This window comes from Cucumis melo, chromosome 7, assembly GCF_025177605.1.
Source record: "Cucumis melo cultivar AY chromosome 7, USDA_Cmelo_AY_1.0, whole genome shotgun sequence".
In the NCBI taxonomy this organism is placed as follows: domain Eukaryota; kingdom Viridiplantae; phylum Streptophyta; class Magnoliopsida; order Cucurbitales; family Cucurbitaceae; genus Cucumis; species Cucumis melo.
The window spans coordinates 21,107,214-21,124,738 of record NC_066863.1 but is presented as its reverse complement, the minus strand read 5'-3'; the positions used below and the strand labels follow the sequence as shown (position 1 = coordinate 21,124,738).

At 34.1% G+C, this 17,525-nt stretch overlaps 1 protein-coding gene across 1 annotated transcript; it reads left to right on the top strand.

The window, feature by feature from the left end:
* Positions 1 to 541: 541 nt before the first annotated feature.
* Positions 542 to 6,102, top strand: LOC103492903 (probable mitochondrial-processing peptidase subunit beta). Its single transcript, NM_001297465.1, is given in 9 exon segments — positions 542 to 1,243; positions 2,093 to 2,257; positions 2,548 to 2,685; positions 2,767 to 2,918; positions 3,085 to 3,193; positions 4,649 to 4,747; positions 5,300 to 5,365; positions 5,563 to 5,670; positions 5,753 to 6,102. Coding segments are annotated over 9 exon segments (1,587 nt in total). The 5' UTR covers positions 542 to 580; the 3' UTR covers positions 5,840 to 6,102.
* Positions 6,103 to 17,525: the final 11,423 nt, after the last annotated feature.

Sequence of the window (17,525 nt, the reverse complement as noted above, 5' to 3'; positions counted from 1 at the left end):
TATGTATGGTCGCCATATCTAAACGACCGTGTATATATTGAACCATGTCTAAATGATCGCGTATAAATTATAACCATATCTAAACGAATAAATTATACCCATATCTAAACGATGACGTATATATTAAACCATAACTAAACGATATCGATTAATTGTAGTCATATCTAAACGATTGCAAATATATTACGTTAATTAATTGAGGGGACATTTTCGATATTTTATACGATCCACCTCTAGGCTTTTTGTTTTTAAAATTCTTTTATATAAATATATTACCGTCTTTTTATATCTTTTAAAAGATTCCATAATTTAACTAACTATTTTTCTTTTTTCTATCAATAGATTTATACTTTCACGGTTTTCCCCACAATAAATCGGAGAAAATTTGGAAAACTCGGTCTAATAGCAGCCAAACTAGGCCAAGCCAAACGGCGCCGTATTGGACCAAAACGACGCCGTAGCATGGATCTTCGCGAAACACGCGCGATCTCGCCCTTTTCACGAGTTGTTCACCATCGTCCTCAAAGAAAGAATTTGTGTAGCCGCTGTAAACCCTAGGAGCAAGGGGCCAAAATCAACCATGGCGATCAAGCAGATACTCACCCTCGCTCGCACCTCTCACCGGCGATCCCCCGCCTTGTTCTCCCAAGCTGTTAGATCGGCGTCCACATTCCCCGCAGTAGCCTCTTCTTCTCCACTTCCCTCTCCTCCTCCTCCCAATGCCATGATCTACGATCGCCTCGCCGAGGCTGTCAAGTCCAAGCTCAAACAGCTCGAGAATCCCGACCCTAGGTTTCTCAAATATGGCTCCCCTCACCCCACCATCACTGACCACACTCGGATTCTCTCCGCCCCTGAAACTCGCGTTACTACTCTCTCGAACGGCCTCCGCGTAGCAACCGAGTCAAACCTTGCCGCTCGGACTGCGACCGTTGGAGTGTGGATCGATGCCGGGTCGAGGTTCGAAACCGAGGAGACCAACGGCACTGCTCATTTCCTCGAGCATATGATCTTCAAGGGAACGGAGAAACGGTCAGCTAGGCAGCTCGAGGAGGAGATCGAGAACATGGGTGGTCATTTGAATGCGTACACCTCCAGGGAGCAGACTACGTATTATGCCAAGGTCTTGGACAAGGATGTTCCTAAGGCTTTGGATATTTTGGCTGACATCTTGCAGAATTCGAAGTTCGATGAGCACAGGATTAGTCGTGAGCGTGATGTGATTTTGAGAGAAATGGAAGAGGTAAGAATCCTTTTCCGCTTGTTCGATTTATGTATGTAATGGAATTGTACAGCGTGCTTTCTTTCTTATTTGGGAAAGCGTTAGTGGCTTAATTGTTAAATAGGTTGAAAGTCTAGATGGAAATAAATATCAGAGCACTCGCAACTCATCGCATATCAGGAAAGTTTGTTTCATGTATATGCTTTAACAGACACCATGACCCTTATCTCTAGTGGCACTCGCACCAGATTTGCTCGAAGTAGAGTGGTGACTATTGTTTGTTACTTGCAATATTTACGTGATTAACTTATTGAATACAATCAAAATCATAATGTAGCAAAAGGATAGTTGAGTTCTGGTCTGAACTGTGCAAGTGCATTTGCCGAGCTACATTTAGATGGAAATAAATATCTGAGCACCTGCAACTCTTCACGTATCAGAAAAGTTTGTTTCATGTATATCTATGTTTTAACAGATGCCATGACCCTTGTCTCTAGTGGCACTCGCATCAGATTTGCTCGAATTAGAGTGGTGATTATTGTTTGTTACTTGCAATATTTACGTGATTAACTTATTGAATACAACCAAGATCATAATGTAGCAAAAGGATAGTTATGTTCTGGTCTGAACGTGCAAGTGCATTTGCCGAGCTACATTTAGTTTGTTTTGCTAGTGTTTCGAACTTCCTATTTCCTAGTACACGAGGAGTCTCATTTCAAGCATGGATCTGGGGGATAATTAGTTTTGTCCATGTTCCTAACTTCCTGTTTTTTTTCAGGTTATCCCCGTCGAGTGTGGGATTGACCTCAACTTGGGATTTTCTCATTTTCATACTTGACTTACATTTTAATGATATTGACCTGTGTGCAGGTAGAGGGGCAAACAGAAGAAGTTATCTTTGACCATTTGCACGCAACTGCATTCCAGTATACTCCCCTCGGTAGAACAATTCTTGGACCAGCTCAAAATATCAGGACAATTACCAAGGATCATCTTCAAAGTTATATTCAAACACATTACACCGCCCCAAGAATGGTATGAACAAGTTATTTGATTGTTTAGTTACTTCTTGAACAGGGTATATACTGATGGTGATATTGACTCTACACATTAACGGATAAAGTTTCATCTTTTTGTTCATTGTGGTTCTTTTGAATGATGATTGTGTTGTATCTTTCTCCCATTTCTCTCAGATAAAGTTTCATCTTTTTGTTCATTGTGGTTCTTTTGAATGATGATTGTGTTGTATCTTTCTCTCATTTTTCTTCTCTATCAAGATACTTGTTCAATACTTCATTGGGAAATGATGCGACTGTTTCTTTCAGGTTATTGCTGCTTCCGGAGCTGTTAAGCATGAGGATTTTGTTGAGCAAGTAAAGAAATTGTTTACGAAGTTGTCAGCAGAGCCAACCACAGCTGCTCAGTTGGTTGCAAAGGAGCCAGCAATTTTTACTGGCTCCGAGGTATGAGAAAAAAAGATATCTGGAATTCTCATTTCCTTCTTAATAACTTTACCAAATAATGAAATTCATTGATCTTAACAGGTTCGGATAGTTGATGACGATGTTCCCTTGGCTCAATTTGCTATTGCTTTTAATGGAGCATCCTGGACAGATCCAGACTCCATTGCCCTGATGGTCATGCAAGCTATGTTGGGTTCCTGGAATAAAAGTGCTGGAGGTGGAAAGCATATGGGGTAATTTTTTTCCCCTCCTCATGGTATCCTTATAACATTTGTATCTTAATTTCAATTGTAAATTTCTTTGGTTATTCCTAACCTGTGGAAATAATTTTCATGATGGTTAATGACAGTCATTTTCATTGTTCATAATTATTTTAAATTTTATAAAAATTATGGACAGTTCTGAGCTGGCCCAAAGAGTTGCCATCAATGAGGTAGCAGAAAGTATGATGGCTTTCAACACCAATTACAAGGACACTGGTCTTTTTGGTGTCTATGCTGTTGCAAAGGTAATTGTGGCAATAGGATTGTTCTTGAAATATTCTATTCCTTAATGCGTACATCAATTAGTGCTTTGATAATTTCCATATGTATCATGGCCTTTGGTTTACTTTGATATTACAGAGTTAAATACTGATTCTCTTTATGTTTTATACCATTCTTGGGCCTTTAAACGTGCAGGCGTCTTTTTTATACTGATCTGTTAGAACTATGTTGTTAGATACCACCGGAAAGAAACACTTAAGAACACTCAAATATGAAAATAAATTGTAATTTGTTGTAATATCATAAGAAAAGTAACCATATAACCTAGCTTTTTGAGAGTGGTAGTCTCCCAAAATTCTCAAAGGATATCTCACATAATTCTTCACACCTTGCTCTCAACCCACTCCCTTTATTTATAACTGAAAGCCCTATCAAACTTACTATCTAATTACTAATATGCACCTTCTAATAACCATATAAATATTCTACTAATAATCCCACTATTTCCATAACTAGGGGTCTTGCATATGTTCAATGGGTGCCTTCATTTTCTTGCTGGGAACCATGTTTTCCTCTAACATCGATGTTGAGAAACATTTGAAGCTTCTTATTTTTTCCTTATTAAAGTTTCAATTTGATTATCTTTAACCTTTCTGAAATGTGGAATTTGATGTAGTTTTTTTAAGCACTATTTCATTAAAGAGTAGTATTTGACTTGTATTTTCTCTAATTGAAAATAAAGCACTGTTCAATTTTGTTATTGTAGATATCTGATATTTTTTTGTCCATAACTTTTAAGAAGACAAATACCGCAGACTTGATCATGAGAATTCATGCAAAGCAAAATTGTTATGCAAAGCAGAATTCATGCAGGCCCCATACAAAATAAAAGAAAGAATGCAGTACATGTTATGCTTTCTCAGCACTTTTCATTCTATTAAAATCTGTAAGCTTGTTTTGTGAGTAGCTTTTGATCTTGGATCAGTTGCATGGTGTAATGATTCGTTAATGATTTATTGTGATGTCTTTATAGTCACTTGGCTTTTTGACAGTCAGTTATCCGTGCTGGTGTGTGTATCATTGTTAAACTCATGGACTTTCTATGAGGCCCCAATAACTCCAACCTGATAAGTTGTGTGCTTTGTGAGGACCATACTGTGACACTGATAAGCTTTGATGCATATTTTCCTGATTTTGTTTGAAGTTTCTTGGTGCTTTCGGTTGGTTGCTAATGTTTGCATTACTAGCTAATGTTTGCATTTCTTGAGTGAATTTGGAAGATAAGAATTGAAGAGTTTATTATTACAGTTTCTGTTAATAATGCTCTTGACTCTATCCGCTAGTTTTGAGATGAAATCTATTCCTTCCATTTTCTATTCTCTTTTTTGTGATTCATCTGTTTTCTTATGATTATGATAACTGCAGTTTGATTTCTTAGCTGAAATATCTGAATCTGAACAACGTGTCCTTGTTTTCAGCCTGACTGCTTGGATGATTTGGCTTATGCAATAATGTACGAGACAACCAAGTTAGCTTACCGAGTTTCAGAAGCTGATGTTACCCGTGCGCGCAATCAGGTAGATGCTGGGATTCTTATTCCTTTAGTTTTAAAGTTGCTGTCTTCAATTTTTTAGTATTAACTTAATCTTGGTGGAACTGATGGGGGGAAGTATCAAAGCTTAATTCATATTATGTACTTGTTCTTTAGGCAACATTTTACTTTCATGAGTTTTCTTTCATGAGTGGGGTTTTTATGGGCTGGTTATTTCTATGCTTTGTATTCATTCATTTTCTTCTTTTCTCAATAAAAGCTGTTGCTTCTATACTCAAAAATAATGTTGATAGTAATAGTAGTAGTAATAATAATAATAGTAAGTGTATATACACACACAATGACACGTGACATTGCCAGTGTCCTTTACATAAACTGGCCAGCCAGCTGACACAACTGTGTCCAACATCATCACGGCATGCTTCCGGATATAAAAATGTCATTGACTATGCTTAGAGTTTGTTTATAATTGGTTCTCAATAGCCGTTGGATGTGGGTTTGGGCTGGTTTTCTTTTTCTTCCACTATAATCAATAATATGTTCACCTATTGACATACACTTTCGTCACAATTTGCAGTTGAAATCTTCTCTATTGCTTCACATTGATGGAACAAGCCCAGTAGCTGAAGATATTGGTCGTCAGGTTGGTGCTCCTTCTCAATATCTTAAATAATGACATTCTTAAGCCCTATCAGTTGGTTCAACATAATATGAGATTTGGCTTTAGAACAAATATGTTTGAGATGAGTTTCTTGGCTCCTTTCCTTTGTCATGTGCTTGTCTTTGTGGTCATGAGTAATGAAAGCATGTTAATGGTAGTATTTTCCATTGTGTGTGCAGCTGCTTACGTACGGCCGTAGAATTCCGTTTGCCGAATTGTTTGCAAGAATTGATGCTGTTGATGCAAGCACTATAAAACGTGTTGCAAATCGGTTTATTTATGATAGGGTAAGAATGAGGAAGAGAGTTTGAGAGTATAATTCTCTTTTATCGGTTTCGCTTCATTGATCAACCTATGTCAATGTTGCAGGATATTGCAATTGCGGCATTGGGTCCCATCCAGGGTTTACCCGACTACAATTGGTTCAGACGTAGGACATACTGGAACCGTTATTAGATGATACCCATATCGTTACTGTGTTATTCTTGTTCACATTCAGCAGCAGTGTTCTCGCAAAATAATCTTCCTTGCCAAAAAAATTACATCTTCATCCAGAGAATCTCAGGCGGATGAGTTATTTTTATTTGCCAGTTTTTGTTAAAGTGTCATACAAAGGAATAAGAGTTTGTATCTTTCTTGTCCAGGTGTGATAACTATGGCATTCCCATGTCCCAATCTTTGACATTTACGCTGAAATTTTATTTAATCATTTTTGGTAACTCAAGTGTTTTCTTTTTTTTTTTTTTTAATAATTTCTTGGAGCTTTTATTTTCTTGATTTTTTCTGGCCCTTGTGAGTAATTGCAGAACAGGTGCCATTTCTCTACTTATCTACATTTCGTTCCTATTTCTTATTTGACTAATTTTCCAGCCGACGTGCTTTTTTCTTGTCCAAGAAACTCGGGAGTTGTAGTTGATTTGTATAAATGTACATTTCTTAAAAAAGAAATGTTTTAAATTCTTTTTTTAACGATATAAAATTTAAAAGGTGTGGTAAACTTAAATTGAATATTACTTGGGAGCTTTTTCTAATGGATTGTACTTACCAAAAGTATTTGAAAATATAGCAAAATAAATTAAGATATTTATAAATGAAAATATAAAAGATACTGTTATATTATAAATTCTAAAAGTTTATTATATTTTATAAATATTTTGATTTATTTTGTTATATTTAAAATGTTTAGTAGACAATGTTATTCATTCTTCTATTTTCTAGAAATTGTTAGAAAACAACCACAAGAACTTTTTAATAAACTTTTTTTTGGTAGATCGTTACAATAGTTTTACCAATCTTTATAGACTAGAAAATGGTCAACGGAGACAATGGTTAAAGTTCGATCGGTGACGATAGCGAAAACGACCGTTTTTGAAAAATGTCATAAGATGTTGGTTGGTGACGATCGGCGAATAGTGATAGCAAGAAAATAGTGACCAAAAGTTGTCAAAGGTAAGTCGAAAAACGGTAGCTTAAAGTTGGTAAGTGGCGTCATGGAAAAATGATCGTTGAAGTTGGTCACGATGGTTGTTGAAAAGCAATTGTTAGAGGTTGGCCAACAACAATTGTCGAGAAAACGAAAATCGAAGAGTCGGCTGTGCTCAGTCACTGAATAACCGTGATTAGAGGTTGGCTAGCGATGCTCGAAGGTAGGCCAGCAGAGATCGCTGAAGGTGGTAGTTGAAACTTTTTCGTACAAATTAAGCGAGATCAACCACTAAACATTCATCATTCATTTTTCTAAAAGTTTGTTAGAAATGTTTGTTCGAAATGTTTGTTCTAAACTAGTTTAGGTGCACACATGAATTTATTTCTAAACCTCTTATTTTTAAATTTAATTACTTAAAAAGAAAATCCAAACACATTCAAAATGAACAATGTTCATGGCAATACCCAACTCATCGGAAGACACTTATTACCCTAAACCTTTACTCCATAAATTCTTTGAGCTCGTTTAGTAATCCAATTTCTTTTCAAAACTGATATTGTATGTGATCTCTCACTCCAATCAATTTACGTTAAATGGTGTTGGCTCTCATGGATTAGGCCATTGGACTAATTCGTAAATTGCACATCAAACTTTTAATTAAAATGTTAATTATCAATAATTAATTGCACAACATGTTACATATATTACATTTAGATTTGGGATAGTTGCAAATATAGCAATTACACTCAAAATAATTAAAAGAATTTTTATAAATATAACAAACTACTAAAATATTTACGTTTCGTATAACAAAGTCCATAAAGTTAGTCATTTTCTAAATATTCCAAGTTTGCTCTTCCATACTTCTTCTCCTTTTTGCGATTTTTCTATCGTCTTTCTTTTGATTTCTTTCCATCTTTCTTCTTTTCCTTTTTTCTTTGTTATGTTGTTTGGATTTGAAAATCTAATTTCTTTCTATCATCTTTTTTCTTCTTTCTCTTTTTTCGTTGTGTGCATCATCTTTCTTCTTTTCTTCTCTTTTTTTACGGCGTTTAGATTTGGTAGACACCTTTCTTCTTTTCCTCTCTTTTTTTTACATCTTTTTTTACGTCGTCTAGATTTAGGTAACAAAATCTGATTTTTTTTTCTATCGTCTTCCTTCTTTTTCTCTGTTTTTCGTTCGTTCAGTGCATCGTCTTTCTTCTTTTTCTGCTTTTTTTTTTACGTTGTTTAGATTAGGGTAACCAAATCTAAAAGATTGTGTATAAAGAATCTTGACAAAAATCGTTTAGTCAAATCTAAACAATCGTGTACCAAATTTTTAAAGAAAAATCGTCTAGATTTAGGGTAGCCAAATCCCAAAATCTAAAGGATCGTGTAGCCAAATCTAAACGATTGAATAACCAAATCTAAACGATCGCGTAACCAAATTAAACAATAGAATTGAAAAAATAAATCGTTTAGATTTGGCTATCAAAATCTAAACAATCGTGTACCAAACAATAGTTAAATCTAAACGATCATGTACTAAATATATTACGCGCATTACCAAATATATTATGCGCGTTTTGTTGACGACGTATTTTTGGTATTTTCCATAGTGGGTCTGTGACTTTTTTCCATTTTTAGAATTGTTTATACAATGTAAATATTTTGCCGCTTTATTATATTTTTGAAAAGACCCCATAATTAAATATATAACAATATTTTAAAAAATTGTAAATATAGCAAAATTTATCAAAATTTATCAATGATAGAAGTTCATCACTAATAGACCATAAGAGTTTATCAGTGATAGATACAAGTCTATCATAGATAGATTTTGCTATATTTATAATTTTTTTAAATCTTGCTATGTACTTAATTATTATTCATAAAATTGCCACAAATTATAATTACCCTTTAGATTTTCTCATTTTCTAAAAAAAAATGAAAAAGAAAAAAAGTTGAGCATACTCACATTTAATTATGGTTAATTTTCATAAATATAATAAAATATCAAAATATTTACGGTCAGTGTAACAAAATTAAAAAACCACGATATTTTCATAAACTCCAACTTTACCCTTGAATATTGCAGGCGATTTTTTCACTTATTTTTCTTCTTCTTCTTTGCAATTTATTCATCTCCTCTTCATATTATTACTTCTTTTCTTCATTTCCTACTTGTTCTTGTTCGTAATTTCTTCATTTCCTCTTCTAGAATTTTTTTTCCTTCTTCGTCCTCTCTCACATATTTTCTGTTCCAGATCTAAACGAACATGTACCAAATCTAAATGATTTTGATTCAAGATTGTGTACTTATAAATGATCTTGGTACATGATCTTGAACAAAAATCATTTAGATCTTAGTATATGATCGTTTAGCTCTTGGTACATAATCGTGTACCAAATCTGAACGATATTGGTACACGATCTTGTACTAAATATAAATGATCTTGGTACATGATTGGGAGTCAAGATCGTTTAGATTTTATACACAATCATTTAGCTGTTGGTACGCGATTGGGTACCAATATTTAAACGATCTTAATTTACTATCATTTAGAAGAAGAATTATACACGCTTGTCGTCGCTGTTGATACTACCTATACGGTCGTGTATCATATCCTACACGATCACATATCACTATCATTTAAAAGAAGAATTTCATGCGCGTGTTTGACCGATTAATCGTAATTTCTTCATTTCCTCTTCGAGAATTTTTTTCCTTCTTCGTCCTCTCTCACATATTTTCTGTTCCAGATCTAAACGATCATGTACCAAATCTAAATGATTTTGATTCAAGATCGTGTACCAAATATAAATGATCTTGGTACATGATCTTGAACAAAAATCATTTAGATCTTAGTATACGATCGTTTAGCTCTTGGTACATAATCGTGTACCAAATCTGAACGATATTGGTACACGATCTTGTACTAAATATAAATGATCTTGGTACACGATTGGGAGTCAAGATCGTTTAGATTTTATACACAATCATTTAGCTGTTGATACACGATTGGATACCAATATTTAAACGATCTTGGTTTACTATCATTTAGAAGAAGAATTATACACGCTTGTCGTCGCTGTTGATACTACCTATACGATCGTGTATCATATCCTACACGATCACATATCACTATCATTTAAAAGAAGAATTACACGCGCGTGTTTGACCGATTAATCGTGTGTTGACTAGGGCATTTTTGGTATTTTTCATTGTGGGCTTGTGGGCTTTTTCCGTTTGCAAAATTGTTCTATACAACATAAATATTTTACCGATTTGTTATACTTCTGAAAAATCCCTTTAATTAATTCAATGGTAAATTTCTTTTTCCGTTTTCCACATTAGCCAATTATAAATGTGGGATGAGTTGGTTGGGTTTATATTTTTCATTCAATGTTTCTGGTGGTTGTCCCCTTGTCCCGAACATAGTCTTAACACCTGTTAAAAAAAGTTATTTTCCAGTAGAACATTTTCTTTCCTTATCTGAAATTTTTGACTATACTATTCTATATGATATTTTCCTTTATTGAGGTACGGGCTATCTTTTCCAAATGGAAGTTTGTTTCCTTTCTTGAATTTGTTTATTAAAAGAGAATTATGGTGTTCATTTAGGGTTGTTGCTTTTGTTAATTGAGCAAGAAGTTTTTTGTTATGTTTTGCAATATTGTGTTCTTGCTCTTTGTTCACTATATTTCGTTGTGCAAGTTCTTCACCTCTGGCATCTAGGAACAAACCTAAGGTCTAAGAGGCGAACACGACCCAAGAGGTCATTGTAAACCCCGAACCCAAAGGAACTTGGACTTTCCAAAGAGTTTGAAAGGATGATTTTAAATGAAGTTAAGTTGGAAAAGTAGGTTTGAGAAGTGTCATTGAAAGTGTGTCATGGTAGGTAGGAAGAAGGAAACTTAAGAAGGAATGGTTTAAAAGTTAAAGGGAAGTTAAGTTAAAAAGTGAGAAAGTTTGGCTAAGTCCATGGTGTAGGTGTTTTGAGTTTGGTGGGTAGCTAAAGAATTAGAAAATAACCTCTAAAGAGGTTATTTGGGCAAAATGAGGGTAGGCTAGGCGACAAGCTAATGTGTTGTGTGTGGCCGAGAAGGTTGGAGAGGCGGCTAGGCAAAGAAGATGCCCGCATCTCTGCCGAAGAAGAAATTCTTTCTACTAACTCTACAGCTCAGAGTACAAAACTCAATTGCGGATACAGTCACCATATATATGGAGCCGGTGGGGATGAGAGGAGCGGTAGATGCTATACTCAAAGGACGAGGAAAAGAAATTGCTGACTTCCTTGCCCAAGGACCCAATCCATCTTTTGTCTATGACGATCGGTACGAAAGGAAGGCATGCTCGCAGGGGATTCTGACTAATAGATAAGATAATACGAGAATGAAAGAGGGAGAGGGACGAAGTGACTCGACCGAAGGGAGAGGGCCTCACCTTTGAGTCTGATTGTTGGAAGTCTGATGAGTGATGCTTTGAGTACGTCTTGAAACTCATGAAATCCCCCTATCTTTTATGGCGGTGTTACCAGAATATCTACTTTATAGAATTCCTATGAGACTAAGAAAACAAACTGAGACCTCGTAGTCTTCCTGTTCCCGGTCGATCCTATGATCGATCTCATACAAAGAGAACTTCCATAACCTTTAAAGTGTGCTTGGTGGGATGGTCTTGGCTAGGTGAGAAGACATGTCTTTGGAGGTAATTAGTTGGGACGTCTAGGCTTGGCGAGAAAGCTTGCTTGGAAGTTAGTATGGCGTTGAGAGGTTAGGCTTGGAGATGAGGTTAGCGGGCATGTCAAGTGAGGTTAGTAAGGCATTTCCATGGACCTAAAGTGTTTTAGTTGGGCATATCGAGTAAGGTTAGGTGAGATGATGAAGAGGTGGAGTTAGGAAGTGCTTTAAAGGTGTCATGTGCATGCTTGAGTTAAATTTCGTGTGCGTTGGGCTTGTTTTGGACCTACAGCCTTCATGCAAGGCACGCGCAGCCAAGCAAACACACGATAAACCCTCAAGCGTGTAAAGGGCCACGCGAGACGCCTGAGGCACTGTGGCATGCCCCACTAGTTAGGTTAGCACACAGCACAGCCTGTCCAGGCCCTGCGTGTGCGTACCAACCTTGCCGCCCAACCCTTACGCACTAGCCATGCCAAATAGGTGTTTTGGGGCTGTTTTTGGTGTTTTGGAAATTTTTAAGGAAAGTTATGATATTTTTATGATTAAAGGAGATTAAATGAGATTATTTCCATTATTTCAGGTCAAGGGGAGATCGAGCAAGTTTACAGATCGAGGGTTTGAATTACCATCTCTAAGTGACAAAATGATTTCAAATGAAATTCCAAATACGTTTTGCAAGCCATTGTTTAAATATGCTTTGAAATAATTATTGAACCATAATGATTATCATATCTGATTTATGAGCATGTTTAAGAAAAATATTTGAGTATATTTCTAGAATATGTTTCCAAGCATGAGTTAGAAATATTTAGCGAAGCATGTAATTATCGAGAAGTTGATGATAAGATTTGCAAGCAAAGTCTTATGTTTATGTTTTAAGTTCTAGAATTGATTTACTAAATGTGTTAGAAAGATATTGCAAAAGCATGAGTTTATTGAGAGTTGTTTTAAAGAGAAAACCATGTTTGTTCTATATATCGAGTTCTCGATGGTCAATGTGCACAGAGTTTCAAGGGTAAATGGCTATGCTGACCACATAGCCACTACCACCGAGTTCAGGTAGGATAATATGATTAGCACTTTACTATCTTGACCGAGTTCTAGCATAACATCGTCATGATCGAGTTCAGGCATGATATACTTATGACCGAGTTTCAAGCATGGTAGGTCGAGCTAGTTGCTATTGTGACCAAGTTTCTAGGGTATAGAGTAAACGAAGATAAAAGAGAAAGAGTTGTTTTAAAAAAGAAAGAAAGAACTAATAAAGACAAAGAAATAGAGTTTTCTTTTAGAAAGCAAATGAGTTTCTAAAGACAAAAAGAGATTTCCAAAGGTGGAAAGAGGTTTTAAAAGGTTCTAATTATATGATTTTGTTTAATGAATGATGTAAGAAAAAGAATGATGGTTTATGTATGGAGTTGAAGAGCTTTTAGTCGAACATAACAATATAGGTGAAATATTGTGACCTCTCAACATTTCAATTAGTTTAAATAGTATTGTATTTTTCATATTTAAGAAATTTGGATTGGAATCTAAGTAAATTTATCATACAGTTTAATCTTTTAAACATTTATATTTTCTTTTGTATTCTTCTATTTAGAATGCATGTTTTAGAAATTTTCATTTGAAGGAATTAAATCCTCAGCCGAAGCGATTGATCGATTTTTGCTTTAATTTTTGTTTCGAAGAAAAGCAATACATGAAACAAAATTACGGAATTCTCACAATGCTGTAAATTAATTTGACTATGCATGCTTTAAAACAAATTACATGGATGAGGAAAAAAATACTTTTGAAGAACCATTCTTCAATTCCTCGTAAATTTGATCAAGAATTCATCCTAGCTAGCGTGGTGATCTCCCATTGAAAAATGTTGTGACACCAATAAAAGGTCCTCCACCATTCTCTTGGCGAGGACCGATTTGTGGGAGTCGACTAATAATTGAAAGAGCACAAAAGAATTTTGTTTTTGGAGATTTTTTCACAGACAAAAGTTCTCTATAAAAAAAAAATCCTTAAGCAAGATCAAAGAGGGAGATCACATCTCCTCCAAAGAAAATCTTTCTCCTCTCTACAATCATACGTGAAGTAGGGTTTAATCTTTAAACCATAAAGGATAAATAGACATGCTAGCGAAAGTAGTTTAAAGTAAAACACTATAATTGCTTCAATTTTAAGAATTAAACAGAGATTGAAATACTCACATTTGAAATTTGAAATTTTCCTTAGATTCTCGTTGAATCTGATCACAAACAAGATTACCACGAGAGTCTTTCCGACTATCCTCCGCCTAATGTGACGGTGGGATCTTACTGTGATGAATTTAAAAATTTTGTAACTTTGAGAGAGTTTGAGATGATGGGTAAAATTCAACATCAACCAAGAAGTCTTAATCAAATCAAGCTTCATGAATTTATAGTTGAATTACATGCAAATTTTATCTACAAATCAATTTGACACTTAACATTCTTTAAGTTAGTGGGATTAGTGTGGAAGATGGAGTAAACACCTCAATAAGCAAGAAGCATGTTCATGTAACCCATTGAAATGAGAAAATCCCACAATTTGCAATTTTCCACGGTTAAACTTTGACTTTTAAGGATCACAAGCCTAACATTTTGACTTTTATCAAACTTTCCGTTTCACTTTAATGATTTAAATGAAATTAATTCTAATAATTAATTTAAATTTAAATAATTAATGCTCGTTTATGTCAGATCCGAAATTTCGGTCTGATTCTGCCATCTTACTAGAAGACGCATCGTTTTCCTTCCCCTTAGCCTTCTCAGTCTCCTTCGCGACGGATTCCGTTACTTGTCCACTCATCGTCGACCGCTCTCTCGAACTCGTCTAGTATCGTGAATAGAAACTATTGTTGTTTTTCCGATTGAAGTCACATCAAATCGATGCTCTTCGCAATTTCATTCAGACTTACCTCTATCGCCGGCACTTTGCTCAATTCCTTCTCTTCATTCCGACAATTTTTTGGTCGATGAATTCCAACCGTTCTTCAATCCGAGTTGGAACCATAATTCCTCTGCCCTACGAATCTTTGCTCTGATACCAAATGTTGGAACTCCAACTTCACGTATAAATTTGCTTCTTTATTGATTCAATTTCAGTAGGATATTAAGGATTGAGAATGTCTCAATCCTTTGTACAAACTAATTTCTGTTCCTCTCTCTCTCCAGAAGAATTCAGAAAAAAACATGTTCTTCCAACAATACACATATCTTTCCTGCCCAAAAGACAAACACTCTTATACTCACTTTTCCCGTCCACCGACCTACTTATATCCCACGTGTTTTTTTTAAGAAAAAATCTATTTCTTCCTTCTACTGTACACTTGCCCAACAAACGTACTTCGTCTGGTTTTCTGGATAATGCATCAGCTGCTCTATTTTCAGCTCTCGGCTTGTAAACTATTTCAAATGAATAACCCAAAAGTTTGGCTATCCATTTTTTATATTGAGGTTGTATTATCCTATGATCTAACAAAAATTTCAGTGCTTTCTGATCTGTTTTCACTTTAAATTTTCCTATCAACAAATAAGGTCGCCATCAAGGTATATATATATATATATATTTCAATTCAGGTTGGGTTTAGGGTTATTTATTTCTTTTCTTTTTTAATATGTTTTTATTTAACTTAAAATACTTAAATTTGTCTCCAGTACATTTTAATAACTAAAATTTCGTGAAACTCAAATGTTAAATATCAAAATTCAACATATGTATTACAAACTAAAAAAAAAAAAAAAAAAAAAACTTCACAATAATAAGTATGAATTATAATATTTATAAGTTGTAATATATATTTTAATAATATTAAAAATTCAAGTTTAGGTTGGATCGAACCCAGATTATTAAAAGGGATAATTGCAAATATAGCAATTATATTCAAAATAATTAAGTATATAGCAACATTTTAAAAAAATTGCAAATATAGCAAAATCTGTCAAAATCTATCAATGATAGGAGTCTATCACTGATAGACCATGTAACAAATGTTGGTCTATCACTGATAAACCATAAGAGTCTATCAGCGATAGAAGTGACTTGCTATATTTGCAATTTTTTAAAAATATTGATACATACTTAATAATTAGAGGAATCCGTGGAAATAGCAAATATAAGAATGAAAATTGTCAAAATAGCAAACTGTTATTTTTTATTTATTTATTTATGGCAAAACTAATTGCTTGGAATAATTTTCAACTTTTTTCGACCGAAAATGCCCCTCAACGGATGAGAACTGTCCATAATCAAATACAGTATATTTAAGGAACCCGAGAAATCAAACAAAACATTATCACAACATTATCACATAGCCGATTATAGTGTATCTGTAAACACACCCACTTATGATAATTATTAACCAAATTAAATAATTATTATATTATTTCAAAGATCCCTAACCATATTCAATTGATTTTAATATCTCCTAATTATTCCCATTTTCCCTTCAATAATTATATATTCAAACTTTAGCTACCGATTTTTTCCTTCAATAGCTATTAACGCAATGAATAGGTTCTAAAATTTTAATGCAATGAATTATTCCTTCCTAAAATAATGATAAACATGATGCAATAATTAACCATATACAAAAACATTAAAAAAAAAGTAACGGAAAAGCATTTAAAACATTCAAAATTCAAATATCTAAAATTCAAATTTAAATTCCAACCATTCCATAAGATTATGGCAAATATAGTGGGAATACTTAAGTTTATATTCAAATCCCAACTATCCCTAAAATCATGTCAAATAAATTGTGATCTATCTTTAATGTTGTCAACAAACCGGAATTAATGGAAACCAAAACACAAGATTCACCAAAAGACAATCTCAAATTTGAATATATTAGGAAAATACAAAATTCACCTGAACGTTCATGGCCATTAAAACATAAATTTCAACGAAGAACGGAGCAAAGCATATTCTTTTTGAAATTTTAACATCTTTATATTCTAAACTACTTTAGAAAAATAACTAATATTGCCTCCCAACATTATATTCATAAGATTATGCTATATACATTTTATTTTTTTGCCCTTGTCTACCATATTTTTGTAATATCCGACCATTACATCAAATTAAAACGTGATCCCTACAAATGAAACAAGTACCCGTATAATATATGAAACAATAATTTAATTTAATATTCATCCCTCCTATATACAATCTACCAGTGAATACTTTATTTGATAAACGTGTTCCCTTTGAATTTTTTTCATGGCTTTACAACGAGTGAAGACCGTATTCGATGGTAGATGGATTGAGTCCTGCTAATATATTGACTATCGCCTCCTTGATGTATATGTTCCAGTTTCATCCTCGTTTCAAGAATTTGCAAATGGGCGGTGCAAACCGATTAAAAAACGAAAGGCGTGCAGACGGCGGAAAAACGACGGTGGAAGACAAACGAAGGGTGTTATTTGTTTTTTTTTTTTATTTATGGCAAAACTAACTGCCTGAAATAGTTTCCCACTTTTTTGGTCCGAAATTACCCCTCAACGGATGAGAACTGTCCAGATTCAAATACAGTATATTTAAGGAAATCCAAAAATCAAATAAAATATCACATATTCTATTACAGTCTATTTGTGAACACACCCACTTATGATAATTATTAACTAAATCAAAAAATTATTATATTCTTTCAAAGATCCCTAAATATATTCAATTGGTTTCAATATCCCCTAATTATTCTGATTTTTACCTTCAATAATTATATATTCAAACTTTAGCTATTAAGTTTAGAATCAAATCTCAACCCTCCCTAAAATCATGTCAAATAAAATGAGATTTAATTATAACAAATATAATGGAAATACTTAAATTTAGAATCAAATCCCAACTCTCCTAAAATCATGCCAAATAAAATGTGATCTATCTTTAATTTTGTCAACCAACCGGAATTAAGGAAAACAAAAATAGAAGATTCAGCGGAAGACAATCAACCAGAATTAAAGAAAACGAAAATTTGTACTAAAAGAAGAAGGTGAAAAGCGACGGTGCGGGTGGAAAGCCATTTGAAAATTT